Below are 25,558 nucleotides of genomic sequence, written 5' to 3'. Positions count from 1 at the left end.
TAGGCGACGGTTACCACTTTTCATCAGGTGGACCGTCAGCTTGTTTGCCATTTTAAGTTGTATAAAAAAAAGCTCTTATCAAGAAAAATTTATTATACATTAGAGAAAGTAATACAAATTGAATCTTATTTTTAAATACACAAACGGGGTTTATATTTGGAGCATAAAAACATGATATGGGTGTGAAACATGGACAATGACGCAAAAGGAAAAAAAGATGCTTGAGGCATTCGAAATGTCTAACATGGAGGAGAATGGAAAGGATAAGCTGGACAGAAAAACTAACGAATGAGGAAGTCCTGAAAAGAGTGAACGAGAAAAGAACATTAATTAAAACAATAGAGAATAGAAGAGGCAAAATACTGGGCCTTCTTATTGGATATGACGATTTTTTAAGAGCATAGTAGAGGGAAAAATAGAAGGCAAAAGAAGAAATCGGGGCTTAACTAAACGTCGGCAATAAAGAAGCAGGTATGTCGGTACTATTTACCTGTAAAAGCTTTTTAATCGCGTTAGGTCCCGATTGTGCATTTAAAAATATGTGTAAACCACACGAAAGTTTAAAATTACCTAAAATGAATCTTATTCTTATAGACGTAAAGTAAGTTTTTAACCCTCCAGTGCCCAATTTAGGCGAAACGAACTAAACGTGAAAGGGATACTTACATACATATTTTCATATATCAACTTTCACACATACACACTGATGCCTCCTTGACATAATGACATGACGTCACGTCATTATCCAGTGGACTGTTTGACTTACTTGAATAAACAGAAACGGAGAGGTCCGTAGTATTCCTTGTATGTTTCTCTTTCTGTTGATTTTGTTTGATCTGTAAAATAATAATATCACTATCATACCTACTTGTACAACAATTAGTCCGTTACCTTAAGGTTGTCTTATAAAGATCGCTCTCAGCAATAAGACCGCCTCACTGTACTTGTACAATTGTATCGTTGTGTTTGTAAATTGTCTTGCTTATTTCCTATATTGTATAATGCAAATGAAGTATACTCATTCATTCATTCAATAATAGATTTAACTACACTTTATGTTGTTAAAGAAAAATGCTATATGATATTTAGGATTCTGAACCATTAAAAAAATATATTTTTTTTTTATGTGTCCATTTCTCCTTCGGTTTACTACAGCCAGTCATATCAGTAAGTATATTCTATTTAAATAAAAATTAATGATAATGTAAATTAACTAACTAAACCGTCTTTCAAAAAAAAACCGTTCACGCTCACTTTTTTTACTTTATCCGAGCAGTAAGTGCTTTATATTATTCCCAAATTCGTGTATAATATAGTATATGTCATATATGTGTAAGTATATTTATTATTCATATATATTTATTCGTTTATATATGTAATTTTAGTATGTATGTATATCAATAATTAGTAGTAAGGCATTCGAGTATTCTGACACTTCCCTATGGTTGACTGGGAGAGAATGCTTTTAGCATTAAATCCGTCATGTACACATATTTGTACTGATGAATAAATAAATAAATAAATGATCGGGCCATAAGACAGTTTGCTCATTAATATGGATGAGGATCGCAGACACTCCCATTCACAATACGAACATAGTTTACACAGAGGCGCCGACTTCGTGGGTACTTGTGGGTTTAGCACGCTACACGCTAGAGGTAAATACTAGGTCGGGAGCATCCGTGACGTTAGACATTATAATATGACTAAGATATGAGGATTGTTCGCCGTGTGGTCCCGGCAGAGACCGGACCATACCTTCCTTTCCCGTGAATGTCTTAAGACGCGACTAAGGGAATTCATGGTAGAGAGATAGGCAGGAGCACCTCTTTTAAAACATCACCAAAGTCTAACTGCAGTTGCCAACCCACATGCTAAACGTGGCAATTACTGACAAATCCCCCTCTATGGAGGAAGCCTATATTATGCAGTGGACAATTAACAACTGATATGATTATCAATTTCGAGGAATGAAGCCGTGAGCGGTGGCTAGTTTATAAATACGTATGCTAATACCTGGTCGAAGACGTCCGTATGGTGGTGTACATGGGGCACCTCCCCCTTGAACGCGTTGTACACCCGCCATAGATACGAACGGATCTTGGCGTCGGGCACGTCGCGCACTGAACCACTCGAACACAATGGGGTTATGCCTGCAAGGAGAATCGCTTACGTCAAACTCAATTTTTTTAATGAATGATAATGTAATGGTAACCCCATCTGCGGTAGTAATATACGCTGGCAAGTATGAGTATCCCCCAATAAAGGAATGAGAGGGAGGGAGACTTTGTACAAAAGTCGATTGCTTGGGTACCTCTGTCCTATTCGGGGTATATATGAAATGACAGTTAACACTAAACCTACCGATTTAGTGTTAACTGATCAGTTATTTTATAGCATTTTATACATGATTCTTTAGAATAATATAACTTTTTTAAATTTATAAACTGATAGAAATAAAACAAACACTAAATGTTAAGTGAAGCAAACAGTTACGCATTAGTGAAGACCGCATTCAAATCGGTTAAGCCGTTCTGAGATTAGCGTGCACACAAACAGACAAAAATTTTAAAAATTATTGTTTTTGATTCTACTGCGTTCATAAAGCCCCCAATATATAATATAGGGAGGGTTTTTCTTATATATCTTACATGTATAATTAAGATTTTATTATATATATTAACTGATTGATATAATGGTAGTTTCCTTACCGAATTCGTGCTGAAGTACGTGGTAGACGGCCCGCGGCGCGGTGGTCGCCGGCAGTAGATCGGGCCGGTACCGACGCAGCAGGGCTGCCAACGCGGGTGGACTGGCCGCCGCCCGGAGACCACCCTCGGACCACCCCACCCACGACACCAGCACCTCTTCTGACACTTCCGATTCTAGACACAACAAAAGATTATTTATTTATGGACATGACATATAAAATGCTGCCTTAATTTAAGGCCACCACTGGCTACTTGCCCCCCCCCCCCTCCATATATATGCCTAGAAGTCTCAACAAAAGCAATAATAAAAAAAATAATTAAAAATTGTGTTCAATTGTAACAAAATTGGTCCAAAAATTAAATTACTAACTCGATTTTAATAAAATTTGTATGAGACCAATCTATAAGTATATCATTTTATATAAATAAAGATTTTTTTTAATCGATTTAGAACAGATGGATTAATGAGGTAAAAAACAAAAAATAAAAATTCTTCTTTTTAAAGTCGGTTAAAAATACAAATAGGTACTAACCTCTCCGTCGCTTCCTGACGGTGGACACAGCGTCTAGCGGCAGTGGGTCGTCCGAGTCATAGAACGAGGTGACCCGGTGGGGGGTCACGGCCGTTCTGTTCAGGTTCGGATACCTGGTGCCCGGGTCAAGTGTGTACGCGCCGAAATCACGGTGCAGGTTCTCGGGGGTCGTTTGAGCTGCAAACGTTAGAATTATGAAAAACAAGTGTACTATTGAGACCTTAAAAATAAAAAATAAGAAGAATTCGAGACAGAGGGAGACTTTGTAAAAAAAAAGTCGTTTGCTTGGGCATCTCTGTCCCATTCGTGTTTCTACCGTGAAGCAGTTGTGTTTGCATGGCTGTGTTTCGGTTTGAAGGGTGGGATATGGCAGTGACTTTACAGGGTACAGAGGAATAACATCTGAGTCCTCAGGAATGACAACGCATGGGGGGTATCATGGGCGAAACAGTATACTGTGTTATGTTCATGGTACGGCTCATGTCTATAGGTGACGGTTGACACTTTCCATCAGGTGAGCCGTCAGCTTGTTTGACATTCTAAGTTGCATAAAAAAAAGTTGATATATAAAACTTACGTTCGAGAAAAAGGACATAATTATGTAATAACCTAATATATATTTATATTTTATTGATTCAGCCGCTAACTGTCCACTGTTGGACATGAGCCTTCCCCATAAAAGGAGTTTCGTCAGTAGTTGCCATGCTTGGCAGACAGGTTGACAATACACAGTTAAGCTTTTAGAGATGTAGATTATAACACAGCTTAAGTACATTAGCCCCATTCCCTACGTTATATTGCTTTAACCGTACTCACCTAACAGTCTGTATATAGATTCTCTCTCAGCGATAACGTCGAGCGGATGCGGTGGGGGCCCCTGTCCCCACGACCTCACGGTCCACGCCGCGTCCAACGCCGATAGGAAGCCACGGGCACAGCCCGAGCCTGTCGGCCAGAACGGCTCCAGGAGACTGTCTCCTACCAACTGGCAGAGGAGACGGCGTCCGTGTCTTTCGTAAACCTACACACATAGGGATTTTTTTTTGATGGGTGAAAATGGTATGGTAACCCCGCCTGCGCTAACGAGATACGCTGGCGGAGCACCAGTGAAGGATGATAGATGAAAATGAAAACAGGCCAGTTAGCACATCGTGATGAATTCACCAGGAATTAATCATGATAGTTTCCAGGGGGAACCGCGAGGAGGTCGACCTGGTTGGGTATATTGCTAACAATGGGATTTTCAGTCTCCATTACTAACAATCCCTTTCCCCCCGAAAGGGATTATTAGGTATGGGTTTATACAACCTCATTGCTAACAACATGTCTTATCAGGTCGCCCTCCACGTGGTTCCCCCTGGAAACCATCGTGCTGAATTCTAGATGTATTCATCACGATGGACTAACTGACCTGTCTTTTCATCCTCACCTATCATCCCTTACTGGTGCCCCGCCAATGTATACCGTTAGCGCGGGCGGGGTTACCATTCCATTTTCACCCAATAAATTCGTCATAGTCGTAGAATACTGACGGATCTGACGAAAATTACATATAAAGATCTGTGAGTATTCTACGACTATGACGAATTGGGTTTTTCATTCAGATGCTGTTCTAGTCGGCTGGCTCACATCTAAGTAAAATGGTTTAATTAAATGTTTACTTTAATCGCTTTTCTTTTTTCACTAACATAGTTTGTAAGGAAATGGTTACTAACAAAATGGACCAAATTGTAGTGTGAATAATAAAGGATTATTATTATTAAAAAAAAGTCCCCCACTCCTTCTCCCTCCTGTAATTCAGGAAATGAAATTCTTTTAAATTCTCTTCAATATATGAAGACGACTCACAATGCTGGCGTTCTCCGCGGCGTACATGGAGGTGAAGTCGAACAGAGCCACATCCGGCTCGCCGTAATGGTTGAGCGCGAAGTCCCGCAGCGGTAGACGGCCGTCGGTGGAGAAGCGGGCTGCTTCCTGAGCGTACCGCATGAGCGCTGCGCGATCTACGTTCTCCACGCTCAGCAGACGGGACACCTCCGTGTAGTCCTGGTTAATTTTTTTTTATCTAATATACAATGGCAAGCAACTTAACAGGCGTTTTGGACCCGCAGTTAGGAGAGGGGGGAAAGGAGTGTTAGAAATATAGACTACCAGTCCCATTGCTAGCAATGTACCCTGTCAAGTCGACCCCCACGTGGTTCCCCCTGGAAACCATCCTGCTGAATTCCAGGTGCATTCATCACGATGGGCTGACTGACCTGCTTTCATTTTCACTTATCATCCTTCACTGGTCACCGCCGGTGTATACCAATAGCGCGGGCGGGAATACCATTCCATTATCGTCCACTAAAAAAACCGCAGTTAGGCTTTGGTGATGTTTTAAGAGGGACACTGCTGCCCATCCCTCGACCATTTAAATTCCCTTAGTCGCCTCTTGCGACACCCAAAAGAAAGGCCCATTCTATGCCGAGACCATACGACGAGTCAATACCTATATATACCATTAACATAAACAGGTGCACCATTCCAATTCCATCCATAATTTACCCTGTCAAAGCGACATCCACGTGGACTTTTTTTTAAATCCATACATATGAAACACTCAGACCAATAGACAATAATAGTACATTACTGCAGCGGTCAGCAACTGAGGCATTGATGGACGAACGTGTAAATGTGGGCGGAGGCGTAGCCGAGGCACACATACGTGAGTCCATCAATGCCTAGTTGTGGCCAAGGCTTGTATACTACTCTTTTCAAACAATGCGCGAAAATCAAAAACACAATTTTACTTTTTAAGTTCAATGACGAATAACGAACAATAATATTTCACGCGCCATAATGTTCCTTTTTTTTTCAATAAATAGCTTTCTATTTGCAAGTCAGTTCGAAATTTAAATAAAACCTTTTATAAGTTACCTCCTTGGTAGCCATGTTTCGAAGTAAAAGATCATTCCAGTTTTAAATTACAGGACAGATATTAGTTTACATAGTAATTTATCTGGCCGCAAAACACGATAGATATGGATTTTCATACAACTTTTGCCGGCCGCTGCCCGCATGTAACTGGCCAGTACGGCAATTTTGATTTATCTCGAAGAAGATTGTCAAAATAATGCTCACATTTCCAAGCATGTTTGAGAAAACAAATATACCTAATGGAGAATCTGTGTTTATTGCAGGGAACATGCAACTATGGGAAGATCGTGCGATAGTTTCAAGTCAATTATAATAAACTAAATGTTCCTAACATTGAGTAAGACGCCTTTGTCCAACAGACTGTGCTTCTTGGCGGTCATGACGAAGTAGTGCGTGTCGTCCTTGTAGTAGACAATGTTCTCTAGGTCGATGCCGGTCATCTCGTACAGTTCCTTGAAGAACTTCTGATTGAATATGAACGCTACGCCGCTGATCTCCGGCACCTGGAAACATTACACGTCATGTCTGAACAATCAGTTCTACACACATTCACACAATAGTATGATTATCATAATATCACCATTTTGGGGGGGAAAGGGCTTGTTAGTAAAGGGGTCTAACTGCCCCATTGCTAGCAATATACCCTGTAAGGTCGACCTCTACGTGGTTCCCCCTGGAAACCATCGTGGTTAATTCTAGTGCAATCACGATGGGCTAACTGACCTGCGCTTCATCCTCACCTATCATTCCTCACTGGTGCCCCGCCAGCGTATACTGTTAGCGTAGGCGGGTTTACCATTCCATTATCATCCTATAAAAAAATCAGCCTTTAACTGTTCAGCTGAACATTAGCCTCCCCCTTGGGGTTTGCCAGTAGTTGCAATGCTTAGCAGGCGGATTAGCAACCGGAGTTCAGCTGTGGAGATATTTTATGAGGGACACTAGTGCCCTTCCCTCGCCCTCCTTTAGTCGCCTCTTACGACACCCACGGAAAAGAAAGGAGGTTGCCTATTCTACGCCGGGACCATACGGCTTTGAAAATATACAACATGACGGCTTTAATAACACCTTATATACGAAAGAGTATACTCAGTTATGTCCATGGTTCTGTTATGTCTATCACTTTCCATCAGGTGGGCTTCAGCTTGTTTGCTATTTTTTTTTCATACAACTTAGAATGGCAAACAAGCTGACGGCCCACCTGATGGAAAGTGGTAACCGTCGCCTATAGACATCAGCAGTACCATGGACACAACAGAGTATACTGTTTCGCCCATGATACCCCCCAAGTGTTGCCATTCCTGAGGACTCAGGTGTTATTCCTCTGTACCCAATAAATTCACTGACATATCCTGCCCTTTAAACCGAAACACAGCCATGCAAACTTGGGACAGAGGCGCCCAATCAAACAACTGTTATGTCCACGGTACTGCTCATGCCTATAGGCGACGGTTACCTTTCCAACAGGTGGGCCGTCAGCTTGTTTGCCATTTTTTGTTTGTTCAAAGTATGTTTTTTTTTATGCATGTAAGCTGCATCAAAACAGCAAGAAAGATATTCAAATACATACGGATCTAAATAAAAAATATAAATATCACAGCATTCAAATAACACGTAAATATGCAAACGCCGTCACAGACTGTCGCGTCCGAATCATCAGATGTAAGCACGTGCCGGCGCCACGTACCGAGGCCTCCTGCTCGGTGTGCCGGTTGATGAAGTTGGCGGTGATGGCCATGGCGAGCTTGCCGCGGAACTCCTTGCGCTTGAAGCCCTGCAAGGTGTTCCGCTTGCCGTCGGCGCCGAGCAGCGCGTCGAATTCGTACTGCGACACTGGGTGATCGAGGGGCGACACGCGCGCCCGCCATCCCAGCGCTGGTAATAGCATTTATTTACTTCTCTCGTACATTGAGCAATTTAAAAAGTTTTTAAATACATACATACATTCCATCAGGTGGGCTATCAGCTTGTTTGCCATTCTAAGTTGTATAAAAAAATACATACATATTACGCAGCGCCATCTAGTCATTTATTCAAAAAACAATGTACATTGTGTCTGACGTCACACTAAACTTACCAAGCGCAGTCAAATGACCGTTTTTGTAATTTTGTTTAAAAATGTTCACGTATAACGTTACTGTATCACCATGTAACTTATTGACTTTTCCTGTAATATACATACATACAACTCATTCTTCAATATTTACAACTTACTATTATTTACTTGTTTACTATCCAATTGGCTAAAATCTCTTTCTATATTAAGGTACATACTTTATTTTAAAGCGGTCATTTGTCCGCTCATGGTAGGGCTTTTATTAATGGGTGGTAATGGACTGGTAACCCCGCTTGCGCTATCAGTATACACTGATGGGGCACCAGTGAGAGGTGATAAGTGAGGATGAAGCAGGTCAGTTAGCCCATCGTGACGAATCTACCAATAAATCAATCACGATGGTTTCCAGGAAGAACCACGAGCAAGTCGACCTGACAGGGTATATTGCTAGCAATGGGGCTACTAACCCCATTACTAACAATCCCTTCTCCCCCCCTATTATATATTACTATCCAAGCTAGAAGAGGAGAACTACCACCTATCACCACTTATCAAAGAACAAAATTTCCACGCCTTACCCGCGTGGTCGTCGCCCCTGGAATTGAAGCTGGGGCAAAGAGATCGTCTGATATTCATAATCACAGATTATACTAATTTGAGAACCAAGCACTTATATTAAATTGTTGATGATATTTATCAATCTTCCTGATAATCGACCACTTGACGTCCTCCTCACTAGCCGCCTTAACAAAGCTGGGAGTGTGACCATAAACAAATATTGCTTACTTTCGGAATTCTCTGTTTCTGTAGGCTCCAACAGTTCCTCGAAGCTCACTCCCTCGTGAAACTCGACGCCCAACAGTAGCGCCACCTGCAACATACGTCGTGTCTGTACAACAATGTGTTCACGCAACCACATCCAGAAAGGTCAAGCAATAGACACTGAGTATTATGAGTTATTTGTAGTTACTTTCTATATGTGATTTGTATATATGTATATGCTTTATATAACTTGTAAATTATCATCATTTCAGCCATTATCCGTCCACTACTGGACATAAACCTCCCCCATAGACTGCCATAAAGAACGGTCCTGAACCACCTGCATCCACTAACTCCCTGCAATACATTTTAGGTCGTCTCTTTATCTAGTGGGGGGTCATCCTACTGCGTTTGCCTGTAAGGGGTCGCCACTCAAGAACGTTATCATAAATAGAAAAAATATCATATCAACTTTTAACTGAACACAGGCCTTCCCCATAAAGGAGGTTTAGTGCCAGTAGTTGCTAAGTTTGGCTATAGAGAAGTTTCAACAGATAAGGTAAGGCCGATAAGGCCGTCCATTGTTTTCTCATTGTGATTATTTCTTGTAATTGTTTGTATCTATAATAAGTTTACTATTGTAATCTTTTGGAGGAAACAATAAAGAGTATCTATCTATCTATCTACCTTGAGCAGTATACACTGCAATTGTCTAATACTGATGTGATCTATGGAGCCGGCGCAGAACTTTCCGAAGAACTTCTTGGCGCCGAGCGCGCGCAAGTCCTGGATCACAAACGGCCACAAGTGCAGCACGTTGTTGCGGGACATTCGGTCGCGTTTCTCGATCACCACCTGAAGTGTAGATAAGAACTATTATAGTAAACTGTGATCTGTTTTAGTACAACTGAAAAAGTAACTTTTATTTTATACCACTGAGGTGGCAAACAAGCATACGGCCCACCTGATGGTAAGTGGTTACCGTAGTAACACAGGTTGTATTGGAATTTATACACGTATATATATAGAAACATTACAGTATATTTCAATAGAATTGAATGAAAATGTAAACAAAGGAATAATTGACCCGATCATAAGACATTGCTCATATCAAATAGGAGTGCAAATAAAAGATTTAATGTTTCGATTTGTTACTGATTTTATTTAGAGAGCGATTCTTTGATAATTTCAACAAAACTTGGTTATACTTTATCATTTAGTTCTATTGAAATAGAATTGTATTTGAAATATACACCAACCGCCATTTTATGGCGGCGGCCATTTTGACAACATTACAATATTGAGTATTAAGTGAATGAATACTACTCTTACCCCCAGCGGCAAAACGTTGGAACAAGTGGAACTAGTCACTTTATTTGCATTTTACAATATAGGGAAAAAGCAAGACAATTTATAAATACAACGATACTGTATAAGTATAGTAAAGCGGTCGTACAATTCATGTCTATAGCCGACTATTGTCACATTTCACCAGGTGGACCGTCAGCTTGTTTGCCATTCTAATTTGCATAAAAAACATGCAAGTTTCGACCTTAACAAACAAGTTAGCACACACTGCAAGTCAGATAAAAGCTTGTAAAAACTTGCCACTTTGGCGCCGAGCAGCTGGCACTCGATGGCGGCTCGCAGGCCGCAGGGTCCCGCGCCGATTATGAGCACCCTATTGGCGGCGCATGCGCGCCCCTTGCCGTACACCTTGTGGTTGGCGCGCGCGTCGAACTTCTTGAACAGGGCCTGCGCCTTCCACGAGCTGGCCAGCTTCGCCTGTAAATGGATATGACAGCTTTTATTATCAACTAGCATTTATGCGCAAATTCATACTGTCAGGAGGTCGTCCTCATTTGGTTAAAAAAAAACAGTTTTTCTAGTTTAATATCTCAAATTGATAAATCAATTAAAATTTGGTATACTAGGTTTTAGTCTCACGCCGTAATTGAGACTGTGACGGACAGAGATTTTGCACAATCTTGGAAATTATCCTTTATAAAATGATTTATATTAACGATGCAGCAATGAGTTTGATGTAACAGTACGCATAGATTTTACCACTTCTAGATGGCGTATTAAGAAAAAATATTCCCCGGTCCTTTAACCTTTAGGACAGTGGTAGACAGGACGGTGGCAACCGCATTCAATTTAGTGCAGTAAATTCTGCGTGATATCGAAACAAGCATATATGTACATATAGACAGCAGATCTAAAATATATTCCTTGGGCTTCTATTGCTCTTATTATAATCCTAGTAGCAATATTCTACAATATTATTATGAAAGATCTTAACAAAGTATATAGTACACCCTGTCGGGCACAGCAATAAGTAGCGACGTATTTTTTTTTAATTTTCATAAAGATTTCAATAATTAAATAATTTAATTTAATTAAATTCTATTTAAATTCCAAATTAAATTAATTATTATAACGACTTATTTATTTCTATATGTTTTATTTTAATACAATTTAATGTAGTTGTTTATATTTTTATATCTACAGTCATTGTCGAGTTACAATTTTATCATATTATATTTTCAGAAGATTGTTATCAACTGTCCGATCCTGTCCATTTATTACTCTTACATTTTTTTAATAGTTGAAAATGGAATGGCGTCCACGCCTGCGCTATCACTATACGTTGGCAGAGTACCAGTGACACGTGATAAGTGAGAATGAAAGCAAATCAGTTGACAGACCATAGCGAAGTAATCACTATAGGTTTTTGGGAGTATAGCGTGGAAGTCAATCTGTTAGGGGTGTATTGTAAGCAGTGGAGCTAGACACCAGCTAGCAGAGCAGGGGGGAAAAGGATTATTAGTTACACAGCCCTTAACCGTCCACTGCTAAACAGAAGCCTCCCTGTTGGGGGTTTGCCAGTAGTTACCACGCTTGGCAGGCAAATTGGCAACAACAGTCAGGCTTTAGATATGTTTTAAGAGGGACGATGCTACCCATCCCTGGCTATCCCTTAATCGCCTCTTACAACACCTATGGGAAAGAAAGTGGAGGCCTATTCTATGCTTGGACTATTGCTGTTGGCCCTGCCAACATTTTATTTTATTCTAAATAAAATGTTAAACAATTTTAACATAAGAAAGTGTAAAACCACCTTAAACCGGTGCGTTCCTTTTCATCTGAAACGTGCGTCGCGGCGGCACGTTCAATAACTTGTAATAGAGTCAATCGTATATAAATATGAACAAGTACGTAGTATTACGATACGCTCATTAGTTTGCTATTTTTTTTTTCATAAACAGCAACACACCATCTGTTATAAATCTTAATAGCTGTCAAAGGAGATCGTATTTCGTATTAATTAAAGGTGCGCGCAAGCGTAGCCGGAGATAAATTATGTATATCCACATTTCACTTGTTGTAGTCGCATTTAGGCTGGACTCACACTGTATTATAGTGTGAATGCTAACTAAAACGATCATAGTTCCTTATCAATCCAAGACAATTCAATTCAATCATTTATTGCTATTTCATGTTGTAACAATATAGGTCTTAAACTATTAAAGGCAAAGAATCAACATGAACCCTGCACATTTATATTTATACATGTATAGTCGATTAACACAAAATAAATAAAACATTATTACATTAAAACAAAACAAATAGATACAAATACAATTAAATTTTCTCATTGAAAAATTCGTGCAGTGTATGTATAACTTTTTGTAATTAAATATTTTTTAGGGCTATTTTAAACTCCAATCCAATCCAATCTTGGTGTGCTAAAATATTATTACTTCAGAAACAATATAAGTATTTATACTATTTGTACAGTTTATTTCCGTTTCAGTCGGGATCAATCAGGAAGTATTTCTAACGGTGATAGAAAAATAAACACATTAAAAAATATACAATTTAATTATAAATTATTGTAATTCCAATAGGTAATTAAACAGTAAACAAGTTACACAAGTATTCAAATTAATATAAAAATTAGTAATAATAGTTTTATTTATATATATATATATATATATATATATATATACATTATTTCAAGATCTCTACGTGAATTTATTACAATTATTATATTTGATTGCCATCATGCAACTCTATTGTGGCACATAAATTCGCGATTGAAAAACAGGGGTTGATCGTAAAAGCGTGAAAATTTGGAGTTGTATGTATTTTTCAATTCTAAATTATATATATATATATATTAGGCACACTCAGTAACAGTAAAAAAGTATTCATTAAATATACGTAATAGAACAACCACAGAACAACACTTCACTATTTTTTTTAATGGGTGATAATGGAATGGTAACCCCGCCTGCGCTATCAGTATACTCGTACACTGGCGGGGTACTAGTGAAGAGTGACAGATGAGGATGAAGGCAGGTCAGTTGGCCCATAGTAACCAATTGAACAAGAATTAACCACCAATGGGAACCGCGTGGAGGTTGACCTAATAGGGTGTATTGCTAGCAATGGGCCTGCTAAATCCCATCACTAATGACTTTCCCCCTCCCCTTTACTATTAGGTATTGGTGAGGGCATAGGAGGGAATGTTAATCGCCAGCGTTCTCTATATACATATGTGATTGCACTCGACCCCCTAGAAATCCAGCAGAGCCTAATAGAAGTCAAGTTAGTTATTCCATCGACGGCCAACTAACCCAACCATGGCTTGAACTAGATGATCTAATTTATCATCTTAGTTATATATCACCATGTGTACTTCGGTGTTCACCTTGGACCTCTATTGTTCATACTATTTTTCTCACTGCAAGACTCCAGAGCGTTAAAAGTAAATACAATAGACGATGTATGTAAGTAAATTATATGTAAGTGTAACATAATAACTGCTTACTACTATTTAAAACGTCGATAAAACTCGGTTCGTTTACTTCTAATATGCATATCCACTGTTTCATATTGTATGCATACGAAACACTATTAGAACGTCTCGTGCTACTTTCTGCTTCTCTCGTACCGGCAACTCTTTTCATTTAAGAGTCTCCTTTTGTCGGTGCAACTAATAACTAATTCATGCATCTTCCTCCAGCCAGCTCTATCCTAGGCCATATCCTTTATCTCCCTATACGACATGACGCCTAGTGTTTCATTTATTTGTCCCATTTAGTTAATCCTCGGTCTTCCTCTTCCTCTTTTGCCCTCTATAAAAAGATTAAACGAGAAGAAAACATTGATTGAAATAATAAAGAATAGAAGAGGCAAAATGCTGGGCCACCTTATACGACATGACGATTTTTTTAAGAGCATAATAGAAGGAAAGATAGAGGGCAAAAGAAGAGGAAGACCGGCAACTCTATACCTGCCGTAATCTAATATTTCCGTAATTTGAAATGTCTCTTTATAGAGACGCATAAGTTTAATACTCTGTCAATCGTTCGAGTAGCTTGATATTTTAATAACTACCAAGTCCCTAGTGTCGCAAAAGAAAACCTTTTTGCAAAAAAGTTGCATCAAAGGTTGCCTTTAGAATTAAACAATTGCTACCTATATCGAAGAAGGCTTCGAATGCATAATTATTAAGAAAAAAAATCTTATAAAACTTTTGTTTACTTTTCTATTCATTTATCATGTTTGCTTCCACATCAGTGATACTTTTCTGTTTTATTTAGTTTCACACGCTTTTTCTAAATGTCTTATCTTTCCACATGCAGAACAGCCCTCATTACCTTTGACAGTACAATAATTTCTATTATGGTCCATTTCACCACAACGGTAGCAAGAATAGTACATTACTGCAGCGGCCAGCAACTGAGGCTTTGATGGACGAACTTGCAAATGTGGGCGGAGGCGCAGCTGAAGCACACATACGTGAGTCCATCAATGCCTAGTTGTGGCCAAGGCTTGTATAGTACTTTTCTCAAACGATGCGAGGAAATCAAAAACACAATTTTACTTTTTAAGTTCAATGACGAATAACGAATAATAATAATTTTTCACGCGCCATAATGTTCCTTTGTTTTTTTTTCAATAAATAATTTTCTATTTGCAAGCCAGTTCGAAATTTAAATAAAACCTTTTATTAGTTACCTTCTTGGTAGACATGTTTCGAAGTAAAAGGTCATTACATTTTTAAATTACAGGACAGATATGAGTTAACATAGTAATTTATCTGGCCGCAAAACACGACAGTTATGGATTTTCATTACAGATGGGCAAAGCACCGGGTTTAAACCCGGTGCTTTGGTAAAAACCCAATAAACACCCATAAACTCCCATAATCACCCAAAAAAATAGGTTTTTACGTATTTTTTTGAAAATATGTAAGTAATACCAATAAATTATTTTTATAAATTGTATTGATCAATTCTACAATATTAAATAAAACGTTAACTAATAATATTTCAGGAAATTTTAAAAATCTATATATAATAAAATGAAAGTAATTAATTTTCAGTGTTTTCATGTTGCAGTTGATCAACATGTTGGCCTTTTGCTTCCCGTAGATACTTTAAAATTTCTTCATAACACCTCGTTCGCACACATGGCCGTATATATTTAAATTCTTGAGCCACTAACAGTCCGAAATACTCATTTCTTTTATCCTCTTCTCCATAAATTAAGCATTTAGAACAGTTTGTTTCTTCTTTCAGTAAATTTTCTTTTACTTTATCCTCGTTTTTTTCTTTGTTGCGACGACGCTGGGTAAATCATCTGGACACTGGGTCTCACTATCGCCAAATATATTTGGAGATCGGCTTCGGCTACGGCTTGGCAGACATTTTTTTCTTTCTACAATTTTAAATTAAATTTATTAGAATAAATGCTTCGAACACACGCGATCTACTCGTAAGTACCTTTTGTGTTTATTATACCTTACCTACCTAGGTATAAAAAGAGTACTTACGTAGATTTTCTTTTATTAACTGTTTTATACGAAGATCTTGATCTCTCAAATTAGCATCCATTTTACTTCCAGTGATTATCAACTAAATTAATAATCCACAAAGTATTAAATAACGTTTTTATGAAATATTTAGCACAAAAACAATACCCTTTAAATATCGATCGTCAGTAACTGTGGCTGACTTACCTATATTCTAGCAAGCAGGACTGCCAGATGTGAAGGGGAAATCCCCAATAAATTGTTGCATGTGACTGATGATGTGAGCATGTTCGTTTCATAATAAAAATGTTGCCAGGTAACCAAAAAGTCGTATGTTTTTGTGCGAATTACGATCATAATCTTTACGATCGTACATTAAAAAATAGACAAATAATAGTATGAGTACGATTTAAATCGTATATCTGTCAACCCTGCTAGCAAGACAGCGACAAAATCACGTTGCATAACAATGTAGCCCAAGCTTATATCTTATGAAATATACGGAAGAGATACGGACTTAGAAAAAACAGAAATGTTGTTCTTTGTGGAAGTCATTGATGAAATTCTATGTATTTTAGCCCGCAAACTTTCTTCAAACAAAAACAGCGCCATCTAGTATCGAGTTCTGTAATTATCTCTTTGTTTATGGATTTGAAGTAAGACCGCCACGCATGCAATACATTATGACTGGGGATTCCCCTATTCGTCGACGCTGAATATGAGGCGACGACAATCACTGTCAAACGTGTTCACTATTACTCTGACTCTGGTAACGTGACTTCCTGGTAACGTGTTAGGTAGGAAAAGCAGTAAAAAAGTGCATATTAAGGGAGCAGATTTGAAATAATATTTATACTTAACAAGAAATAATTAAAGGTAAGTGGATTTTTGAATGATACAATTATATCATGATCACTTAACAATTTTAACTTAAAATTAGATGTATTATTACAAGCTTTTATTTAGCTTGCGTTATGTAAATAAAAGTATGTAGGTATGTTCGTATGTTGATGCAATTATCCTCAATCCTCAACCGACTGGGATAAAATTTTCCATACACGTTTATTTTGGATGATAGTGCATAGTTAGCTGAGAGTCGTCATTGGATAATAATGGTGGATAGCCTAAGATGTGTACTAGATATTTATTTTTAACATAATATGCGTAAGTACCTAATCGAATTAAAGAAGTTGCTGAGAAAAATACAGAACAATACGATAATAAACTAGCGTCTGCGTTTAATCCTCCGAGGAGATGTAATTTTACAAAGGTTTTTTGTATTTATTTTATTATTTTTTTAATAAATTTATTGTAAATAACAAGAAATAATCATTGTAAAAAAATAGGCACTCTATTGTTGAATTTTCGTCAGACCAACTAATCATCGTTCATTTTTTTAGGTTCAATGGGGAGACCTAAAGATTTACGCATATGGGAGCACTACCGTACTTTACCAAACAAGTCTGTTTCTTGCAAGCTTTGTAATAAGGTCTACAAATTCAGTAATGCTGCCAAAATGCTTCAACATCTTATCACTTGTCCAAAATCTCCAGAAACATTAAAAGACTCTATGAAACTTATAAAAGATAGCTCGTCCAAAACCAAAATGTCTGGACTGTCAGAGATAGAGACAAATGATTCTTTTATAAGCCCCTCGTCGTCTGCTAACACTACAATAAATGCTGAGTTTCAAGACACCGATGATCATATAAAAACAGAATTAGCGAGAGCTATATTTGTAACAGGGACGCCATTATCGATGGTGCAACATCCTTTATGGATACAATTTTTCGAAAAATTGCAACCAAAATTTAAAATACCTTCACGTAAAGCTTTAGCGACAAAATACTTAGATAAAATATATAGAGAAATGCGTTTTGAGTTAAATGAGGAACTAAATGCTTGTAGTTACTTACACCTTCAGTGCGATGGCTGGTCTAATTTAAGAAATGAAGGAATAATAAACTTTCTTATATCAAAACCTCAACCTGCATACGTTAAAAGTTTGAATACAGAAAGTAATCCTCACACTAGTGAATACCTTAGCCAAGAAGTTGAAAAAGTAATGAAAGTGTATGGAGCAAATAAGTTTCTTGTACTTATTGGCGATAACGCTAGAAATATACAAAAGGCATTCGAATTAACAAAACTCAAATATCCACATGTTGTTCCTCTCGGTTGCTGTGCACATATCCTTAACTTGTTGTGCCAAGATATTGTAAAGATACAAGAAGTAACTGTGTTTATTATGCAAGCCATAAATATAATAAAAACTGTTAAAAGGAGTCAACGATTAAGTTCCTTGTTGATAAAATCAAGGCAGGGTGAAGATTCTACACAAACACTAAAATTGCCTTGTGCTACAAGATGGGGAAGTCATGTTACTTCGTTAAAAAGTTTGAAAGCAAATAAGATAGCTTTGCAAATATTAACAGTTAGAGAAGATGTGGTAATTTCAAGAGATATTAAAGATTTAATTCTAAGTGATGATTTCTGGACGAAGACAGGGGAATGTATAAGTATTTTGGAACCAGTCACTGAAAGCATATTTTACTTAGAGAGCGACCAGAATCGTTTGCATCGCACATACATTACATTTAGAGATGTACAAGCTAAGATACGTTTTGCATTAAATGAGATTTCGACATTGAGCGAAGAAAGCAAACAGCAGATTCTAACATCAGTATCTTCAAGATGCAATATGGCAATGAGGCCAATACATTTTGCAGCATATATTCTAGACCCCAGGACTCTAGGAGTCGAACTTACTCAAGAGGAAGAACTTAAGGGTATGGAGTTTATCTACAAATTAAGCCAACACTTAAGTTTGTCAAATGTAATGGCAGATTTGGCGTGTTATAAAGCTAAAGAAAACTTTTGGGCCAGAGGATTTGTATGGAGCTCATTAGATAGCATTGAGCCCCTAATATGGTGGAAAGGTATTTGTGGTTCCACTGAGTTAAGCAAAGTAGCGATTCGTATTCTATCAGCTCCCTGTACTTCGGCAGCCACTGAGCGTTCCTTTAGTATCCAAGGCTACATACATAATAACAAAAGAAATCGACTTACAACTGAAAGAACTGAAAAAATTTCATTCATTTGTTATAACTGGAAACTTAAACATAAAGCTGAATGCGAGGACATTCAGTTTAATGAAGAAAATACCTTAGAAGCTTTCATTGAGCAAGTAAATGAACATAACAGTTTAGACGAAATAGAGCCTATCGAACCTATACAATTCATCGCTTGTAATAACTCTGAATCTGACAGTGATTGACTGTAGTTTTACATTTTACTTTCATCTCTTTCTTAATAAACTCAAAATCAAATTAAAAGTTTTTTATTCTGTAGGCTGCATAATAATATTGTCTATGTCCAGTATAGTGGACGTCTTGCGGCTGAGATGACGATGATGAAGTACAAAATCATAAACACCCAAAAATTTGGGTGTTTATGGGGTTTAAACCCAATAAACCCAAAACACCCGGTTTTTACCCACCAGACTTTAAACCCACCCAGGTGGATTGCCCATCTCTAATTTTCATACAACTTTTGCTGGCCGCTGCCCGCATGTATTTGGCCAGTACGGCAATTTTGATTTATCTCGAAGAAGATTGTCAAAATAATGCTCACATTTCCAAGCATGTTTGAGAAAATGGTATTTAAACCAATTGTATTATTAGTGGAACATTGGGCCCTTATAAAGTTTTATTTGTTATCTAAAGTCGATGGTGTACTTTGTACTTCTCAACTTAAAGATTTTATAACTGATTCATGAGAAATACTTTTATCAGGAAGAGAAGAAATTGTGAATGTGTCTAGTTGATAGTGTCTAACTGACCCATTGCTACGCTACGAGCAAACACAGTGTAGGACGACCCCTCACTAGATGAAGAGACGACCTGAAATGCATTGCAGGAAGTCAGTGAACGCAGGTGGCTCAGGACCGTTCCTTATGGCAATCTATGAGGGAGGCTTATATCCAGCAATGGACGGATAATGACTGAAATAATGATGATGATAATGCAAAATTACCATGTGGTCCCGGCATAGAATAGGTCACCCCTTCCTTTCCCGTGGGTGTCATAAGAGGCAACTAAGGGAGCCTAATAGTCGACGGATGGGCAACAACGTCGCTCTTAAAACATCTCTACAGACTAACTGCGATTGTCAATCCGCCTGCCAAGCGAAGCTCTTACAGCGTTAACTCCACTGTCATACTTTGGTATGAATGCTCTAAATTGAAACTTAAATATATAAATTATACAAACTTATCACATTATAAATAAATTTTATCTTCCCGTCATTAGTGGCTACAAAAGGTAATCAAATATTATAATCGAATTAGGTCTTACACACCCCAAATATGCAATACACAACAGCGGTAAATATGGAATAATAACACATCAATACGTATTTGTTACCAAGTGGTCCCGGCATAGAATGAACTCTTACTTTCTTACTTAATACATATAAAATGTTGCATGCCAAACTGGCTGAATGTCATGGTTACACAGAATGTATAATGTTACCTAAACTTACCACATTCATCGCAATAAATTTCATTTCAATTTTAATTTAATTTCAATTTCCCCTGGGTGTCTTAAGAGGCGACTAAGGCAACTTGATAGTAAAGGCATAGGCAGCAGCGTCCCTATTAAAACATCACCGAAGCCTAACTGCGGTTGCCAACCTGCCAAGCGTGATAAATACTGACAAAACCCCCCAAAGGGGAGACCTATATTCAGTATTGAACAGTTAACGGTTGGATATGATCATGTAGTTACTCTAAGACAAACACTAAGCTATCTAAAGGAGGACTCATGAGTCTCCGAAGCCAAAGAGTATGCATAACTCGAATTATGAAAGTTGATAAAGCAAAAAAAGTATGTGTATGTAAGCGTATAGATATATACTTAGATACTCCAATATAGATAGATAGATACTCTTTATTGTTTCCTCCAAAAGATTACAATAGTAAACTTATTATAGATACAAACAATTACAAAAAATAGTCACAATGAGAAAACAATGGGCGGCCTTATCGCTAAGAGCGATCTCTTCCAGGCAACCTTTGGATGGAGAGGAGTAATTATAAACAATTTGGTGAGAGGCACGATGAAAAATTCTGTTAGTTCTAAATATGGGAGATGTAATACATATAATAATATAAGTAAATAGATATAGCTTATAGCAGTCGGTTCCCTCTCTCATGCCAGAAATTTGTAATGATAGATTGGCATTACATTAAAATTGTGTTCCACGAAAAAACCGACTCCGATTGTGGTAAAACTAATTATTTTAAATTGAAACTAAACTACTAAACAGATTTTGATAAAGTTTCTATGGAACCAATCTGTAAGTATATCCTTTCAGACAAAAAAGAATTCATGGTACAACTGACGTAGTTATGAGTCTTTAAAAAAATACATGTTTTATTAAACATTAAATAAAAATACAACGTAACTGAGAGCCTCCTTTTTCAAAGTTGGTTGATAATATAATGAGGTTATTAGAACCATATTTCGATCATTACAAATGTAGTGAACACATTCGAAGCTCACATTTCGCCGAGTTTACGAATCATGAATGTATCAGATTTCAACACAGTAGGAAATTATGCATGTATGTTATGTATTTTAACATTAAAAATAATATTAATAACTAGTTTTTGCCCGCTACTTCATACGTATGAATTTCACAAGGAAAAAAACGAAACACACTAGATTTTAAGACGAAACAACTGTGAAAACCGCATCCAATTTGATGTAGCAATATACGTGATGCCGAAACAAAGATACAGGCTGTATCGATAGGATATTATAGACAGACTATATAGGATAGGATAGATAGACAAAATTTGTAAAACATATGGAATTGGAAGAAACCATTCCATTAATGCATGATTAATGGAATGGTAACCCCGCCTGCGCTAATGGTATACGCTGGCGGGGCACCAGTGAGGGATGATAGGTGAATAATGAAAAAAGCAGGTCAGTCAGCCCATCGTGATGAATACACCTGGAGCTCAGCACGATGATTTCCAGGGAGAACCGCGTGGAGGTCGACCTGACAGGGTATACTGCTAGCAATGGGATTCTCAGTCTCCATTACTAACAATCCCTTTCCCCCTTTTAGCCGACGGTTACTACCATGATAATCATTACACATCAGATAGACTGCCATCTTGTCTACCATTCTTGATTACATAAAAGATCCGAATTCCCTTTGACACCGTTACTTGAAATGATATCACGCACCGTGACCTAAATGAGATTCGCTTATGAAATATATATGTTACAGCCAAAACTCTTAACCAGTCAAAAGCACTATTGACTAGCAAACTCAGTTAAAAGTACTTTTGACTGCATGCTTCAGTCAATAATACTTAAAAGGCTTAAAAGTACCTAACCTAACTTAACCTAACCGCAAATTTGCAGTCAAGACTACTAATAAACAATAATTTTCAATCAAAACCACTTTTGACCAAACTGTTCAGTCAAAAGTACTTTTGACTGGGGGAAAAGGGATTGTTAGTAATGGGGTAAAATTTTTTTTTATACAACTTAGAATGGCAAACAAGCTGACGGCCCACCTGATGGAAAGTGGTAACCCTCGTCTATAGACATGAGCAGTACCATGGACATAACAGAGTTTACTGTTTCGTCCATGATACCCCTCATGCGTTGCCATTCCTGAGGACTCGGGTATTATTCCTCTGTACCCAGTAAATTCACGCCATATCCCACCCTTCAAACCGAAACACAGCCATGCAAACACAACTGCTTCACGGTAGAAACACGAATGGGACAGAGGTACCCAAGCAATCGACTTTTGTACAAAGTCTCCCTCTGATAATAATCTGATAAAATAGCCCCATTACTAGCAATATACCTTGTCAAGTAGACCTCCACGTGATTCCCCTTGGAAACCATCGTGGCTAATTCTTGTTGAATTTGTCAGGATGGGCTAACTGACCTGCTTACATCCTCACCTAACATCCTTCACTGGTGCCCCGCCTGTGTATACCGATAGCGCGGGTGGGGTTACTATTTCATTATCACCCATTAAAAAAGTACTTTTGACAGATTTTGCTAGTCAATAATACTTTTGACTGGTTAAGAGTTTTGACTGAAACATACAATCAATCATTTCGCCTCGCAAAACTGGTTAGAGAACGTGAGATCAGCGTTGATAAGATAATGATTTGGTCACATTAAAACATTATATTTACACTCGCTGAAATGAACAGATATCTGCACAAACATGTGGCAAACATACAAGCAAACATCACTTTTCAATAATATTACGATAGGGTTTATTACCATTTGGCATCAACTTGTGAGAATTGAAATTAAAATGAAAAAAAAAAAACACTGTAATAAGTAAAATGAGATTTGCAGGTTTTCATGATGATGACATCAGCCGTTACTGTCCACTGATAGACGTAGGCCTCCTCTATAAGCTAGGTTTTGCCAGTAGTTGCTATCTTTGACAACCGCAGTTAGTCTTTGGTAATATCATAAGAGAGACGTTGCTGCACACCGCTCGATCATTTATTTATTTATACATTAGTACAAATATGTGTACATGGTGGACTTAATGCTAAAAGCATTCTCTCCCAGTCAACCATAGGGAAGTGTCAGAATTCTCGAATGCGGTACTACTAATTATTGATATACATACATACTAAAATTACATATATACACGAATAAATATATATGAATAACAAATATACTTACACATATATGACATATACTATATTATACACGAATTTGAGAATAATATAAAGCATATCATTAAGTTCCCTTAGTCGCTTCTTACGATACCCATAGCAAAGGTGTGGTTCATTCTATGCCGGGACCACACGGCGTAAAAGGTTTCTGTTCCTATGAATACCTGATTAATCTTCTGGCCTACGTAATGTAACGCAGTATCAGTGGGAGACTTTGTACAAAAGTCGTTTGCTTGGGCACCTCTGTCGCATTCGCGTTTCTACGTGAAGCAATTACGATTGCATGGCTGTGTTTCGGTTTGAAGGGTGGGATATGGCAGTGAATTTACAGGATACAGAGGAATAACACCTGAATCCTCAGGAATGGCAACGCATAGGAGGTATCATGGGCGAAACACGATACTCTGTTATGGTCATGGTACTGCTCATATCTATAGGCGACGGTTACCACTTTCCCTCAGGTGGGCCATCAGTTTGTATGCCATTTTAAGTTACATAAAAATAATAAGTATAAGGTATGCCATAAAGTTCAGTATATTCTATACTATCCATGGTGATTTTCATGTCTAGTTACCACATACAACTATCGATCAAGCAGGCTGACACCTTGTTTATCATTGCCAAACAAAAACGAGGTTTTATTTTGATTCGATAAAGTGAGTTACATCGTGTACATTCTAAAAATATATGAAGCAACTTCGCACCAAGCTCTTTAAGCCAAGCAGTTAGATACTCACAATTATGTTCATTTAAAAGCTGCCTATTTCCCGCGGCTTTGCCCGCGTAAATTAATATAGAAAGTATTCTATGTGTTAAGTTAGGATATAACCTAGCCGTGTACTAATATTTCATTTAAATCAGTTTAGCCGTTTAAGAGTGATTAAGTAACAAACATACAAAAATAGAAACTTTCAAATTTAAAATATTTATACTCGTAGAATACAAAATAATGCGGGTGCCTCAGAGTAAGTTTTTTATGGCATCTGTGATAATTATTATATATGTAAATTTTACAAAAAGAAATAAACAAATTGAAATTTTTCATTGCATAGTTGATTGAAAGATAAACATAGTGTTAAGGACTGATCACCACGGTGGCGCAGTGGCAGCATGTTCATCGTCATCATCATATCAGCCGTCGCTGTCCACTGCTGAACACAGGACTCCCCATTAGGGGGTTTTAGATTTAGGGCCAGTGGATGCCACACTAGACAGGCAGGTTGGCAATCACAGTTACGCTTCGGTAATGTTTTAAGAGGGACGCTGCTGCCCATCCCTCGCACTCCCTTAGTCGCCTCTTACGACACCCACGGGAAAAGAAGAAGTGGCTTATTCTATGCAGAGACCATACAGCAAACATTTTGCTTTACATAAACGATATTCCAAGTTCCACTTTCGCTTGAGCCTTTTTAGGAACTTACTTAAGTTGGCATAAGTCTGGATGTTCAAAACTGTGCCCTCAACTCTTTATTTGGCTTCTTATAACACCCATTTTATCTTCAGAATCGGGCAATTTCTATGATTGTGTGATAAAAATAATATACACTTAATAATACCATAATTAGTTAAATGTAAACCTGAACGCTTAGCACGTATGTAATCGACAACTTTTGCTTTAGATTTAAAAACAACTCAAATAACATATCGCTTAGCATAACATCGCGGAGCATGAAATATTAGACACGAAACAGTAAAACAATAGTGAAAACTTAATAGTGAAATGATGTAGCATCGCGAATGCAAAATCTAAACATCATCATCATCATCAGAATTTTACAAATATCATCAGCATCATATGGTGACGATCAGCCATTATCTGTCCACTGGTGAACATAGGCCCCTCCCATTGTTAGAGAGTTTTACCTCTTTAGTTTTATATAACATAAAAAAGAAATGTAACTATACTTTATTGTAATGACTGTTTGTATCAAAATAAATAAAAAAATAAAAAGTATTTACTACGCTAGGCGAGTTGGCAACCGCAATTATTTATTTATTTATTTACACATACACTAA

The 25,558-nt window shown here is 37.7% G+C and overlaps 2 protein-coding genes across 7 annotated transcripts in view; one reads left to right on the top strand and one right to left on the bottom strand.

Moving 5' to 3' along the window:
• The window catches only part of LOC113512763 (F-actin-monooxygenase Mical-like), a 43,643-nt gene extending 32,823 nt beyond the window's left edge, over positions 1 to 10,820 (bottom strand). For all 6 annotated transcript variants that reach the window (XM_052895517.1, XM_052895519.1, XM_052895518.1 and 3 more), the window contains exons 1-11: positions 10,590 to 10,820; positions 9,669 to 9,836; positions 9,006 to 9,090; positions 7,851 to 8,038; positions 6,496 to 6,666; positions 5,093 to 5,290; positions 4,061 to 4,265; positions 3,245 to 3,421; positions 2,712 to 2,885; positions 2,017 to 2,153; positions 767 to 836 (exon numbers count right to left, since the gene is read on the bottom strand). In XM_052895517.1, coding sequence (XP_052751477.1) covers positions 767 to 836; positions 2,017 to 2,153; positions 2,712 to 2,885; positions 3,245 to 3,421; positions 4,061 to 4,265; positions 5,093 to 5,290; positions 6,496 to 6,666; positions 7,851 to 8,038; positions 9,006 to 9,090; positions 9,669 to 9,836; positions 10,590 to 10,805 — 1,789 coding nt within the window. In that variant the 5' untranslated portion in view covers positions 10,806 to 10,820. The remainder of the gene's footprint in view (positions 1 to 766; positions 837 to 2,016; positions 2,154 to 2,711; positions 2,886 to 3,244; positions 3,422 to 4,060; positions 4,266 to 5,092; positions 5,291 to 6,495; positions 6,667 to 7,850; positions 8,039 to 9,005; positions 9,091 to 9,668; positions 9,837 to 10,589) is intronic.
• A 4,996-nt stretch (positions 10,821 to 15,816) lies between these two features.
• LOC128200828 (uncharacterized) lies at positions 15,817 to 19,467 on the top strand. The gene is made up of 2 exons (XM_052895516.1): positions 15,817 to 16,683; positions 17,208 to 19,467. The coding sequence occupies exon 2, from the start codon at positions 17,213 to 17,215 to the stop codon at positions 19,082 to 19,084; it is 1,872 nt and encodes a 623-aa protein (XP_052751476.1). The 5' UTR covers positions 15,817 to 16,683; positions 17,208 to 17,212; the 3' UTR covers positions 19,085 to 19,467.
• Positions 19,468 to 25,558: the final 6,091 nt, after the last annotated feature.

This window comes from Galleria mellonella, unplaced genomic scaffold, assembly GCF_026898425.1.
Source record: "Galleria mellonella isolate WM207_F2 unplaced genomic scaffold, CSIRO_AGI_GalMel_v1 utg28, whole genome shotgun sequence".
NCBI classification, from domain to species: domain Eukaryota; kingdom Metazoa; phylum Arthropoda; class Insecta; order Lepidoptera; family Pyralidae; genus Galleria; species Galleria mellonella.
The sequence above is the reverse complement of the archived record's forward strand: the minus strand, read 5'-3'. Positions and strand labels throughout refer to the sequence as shown.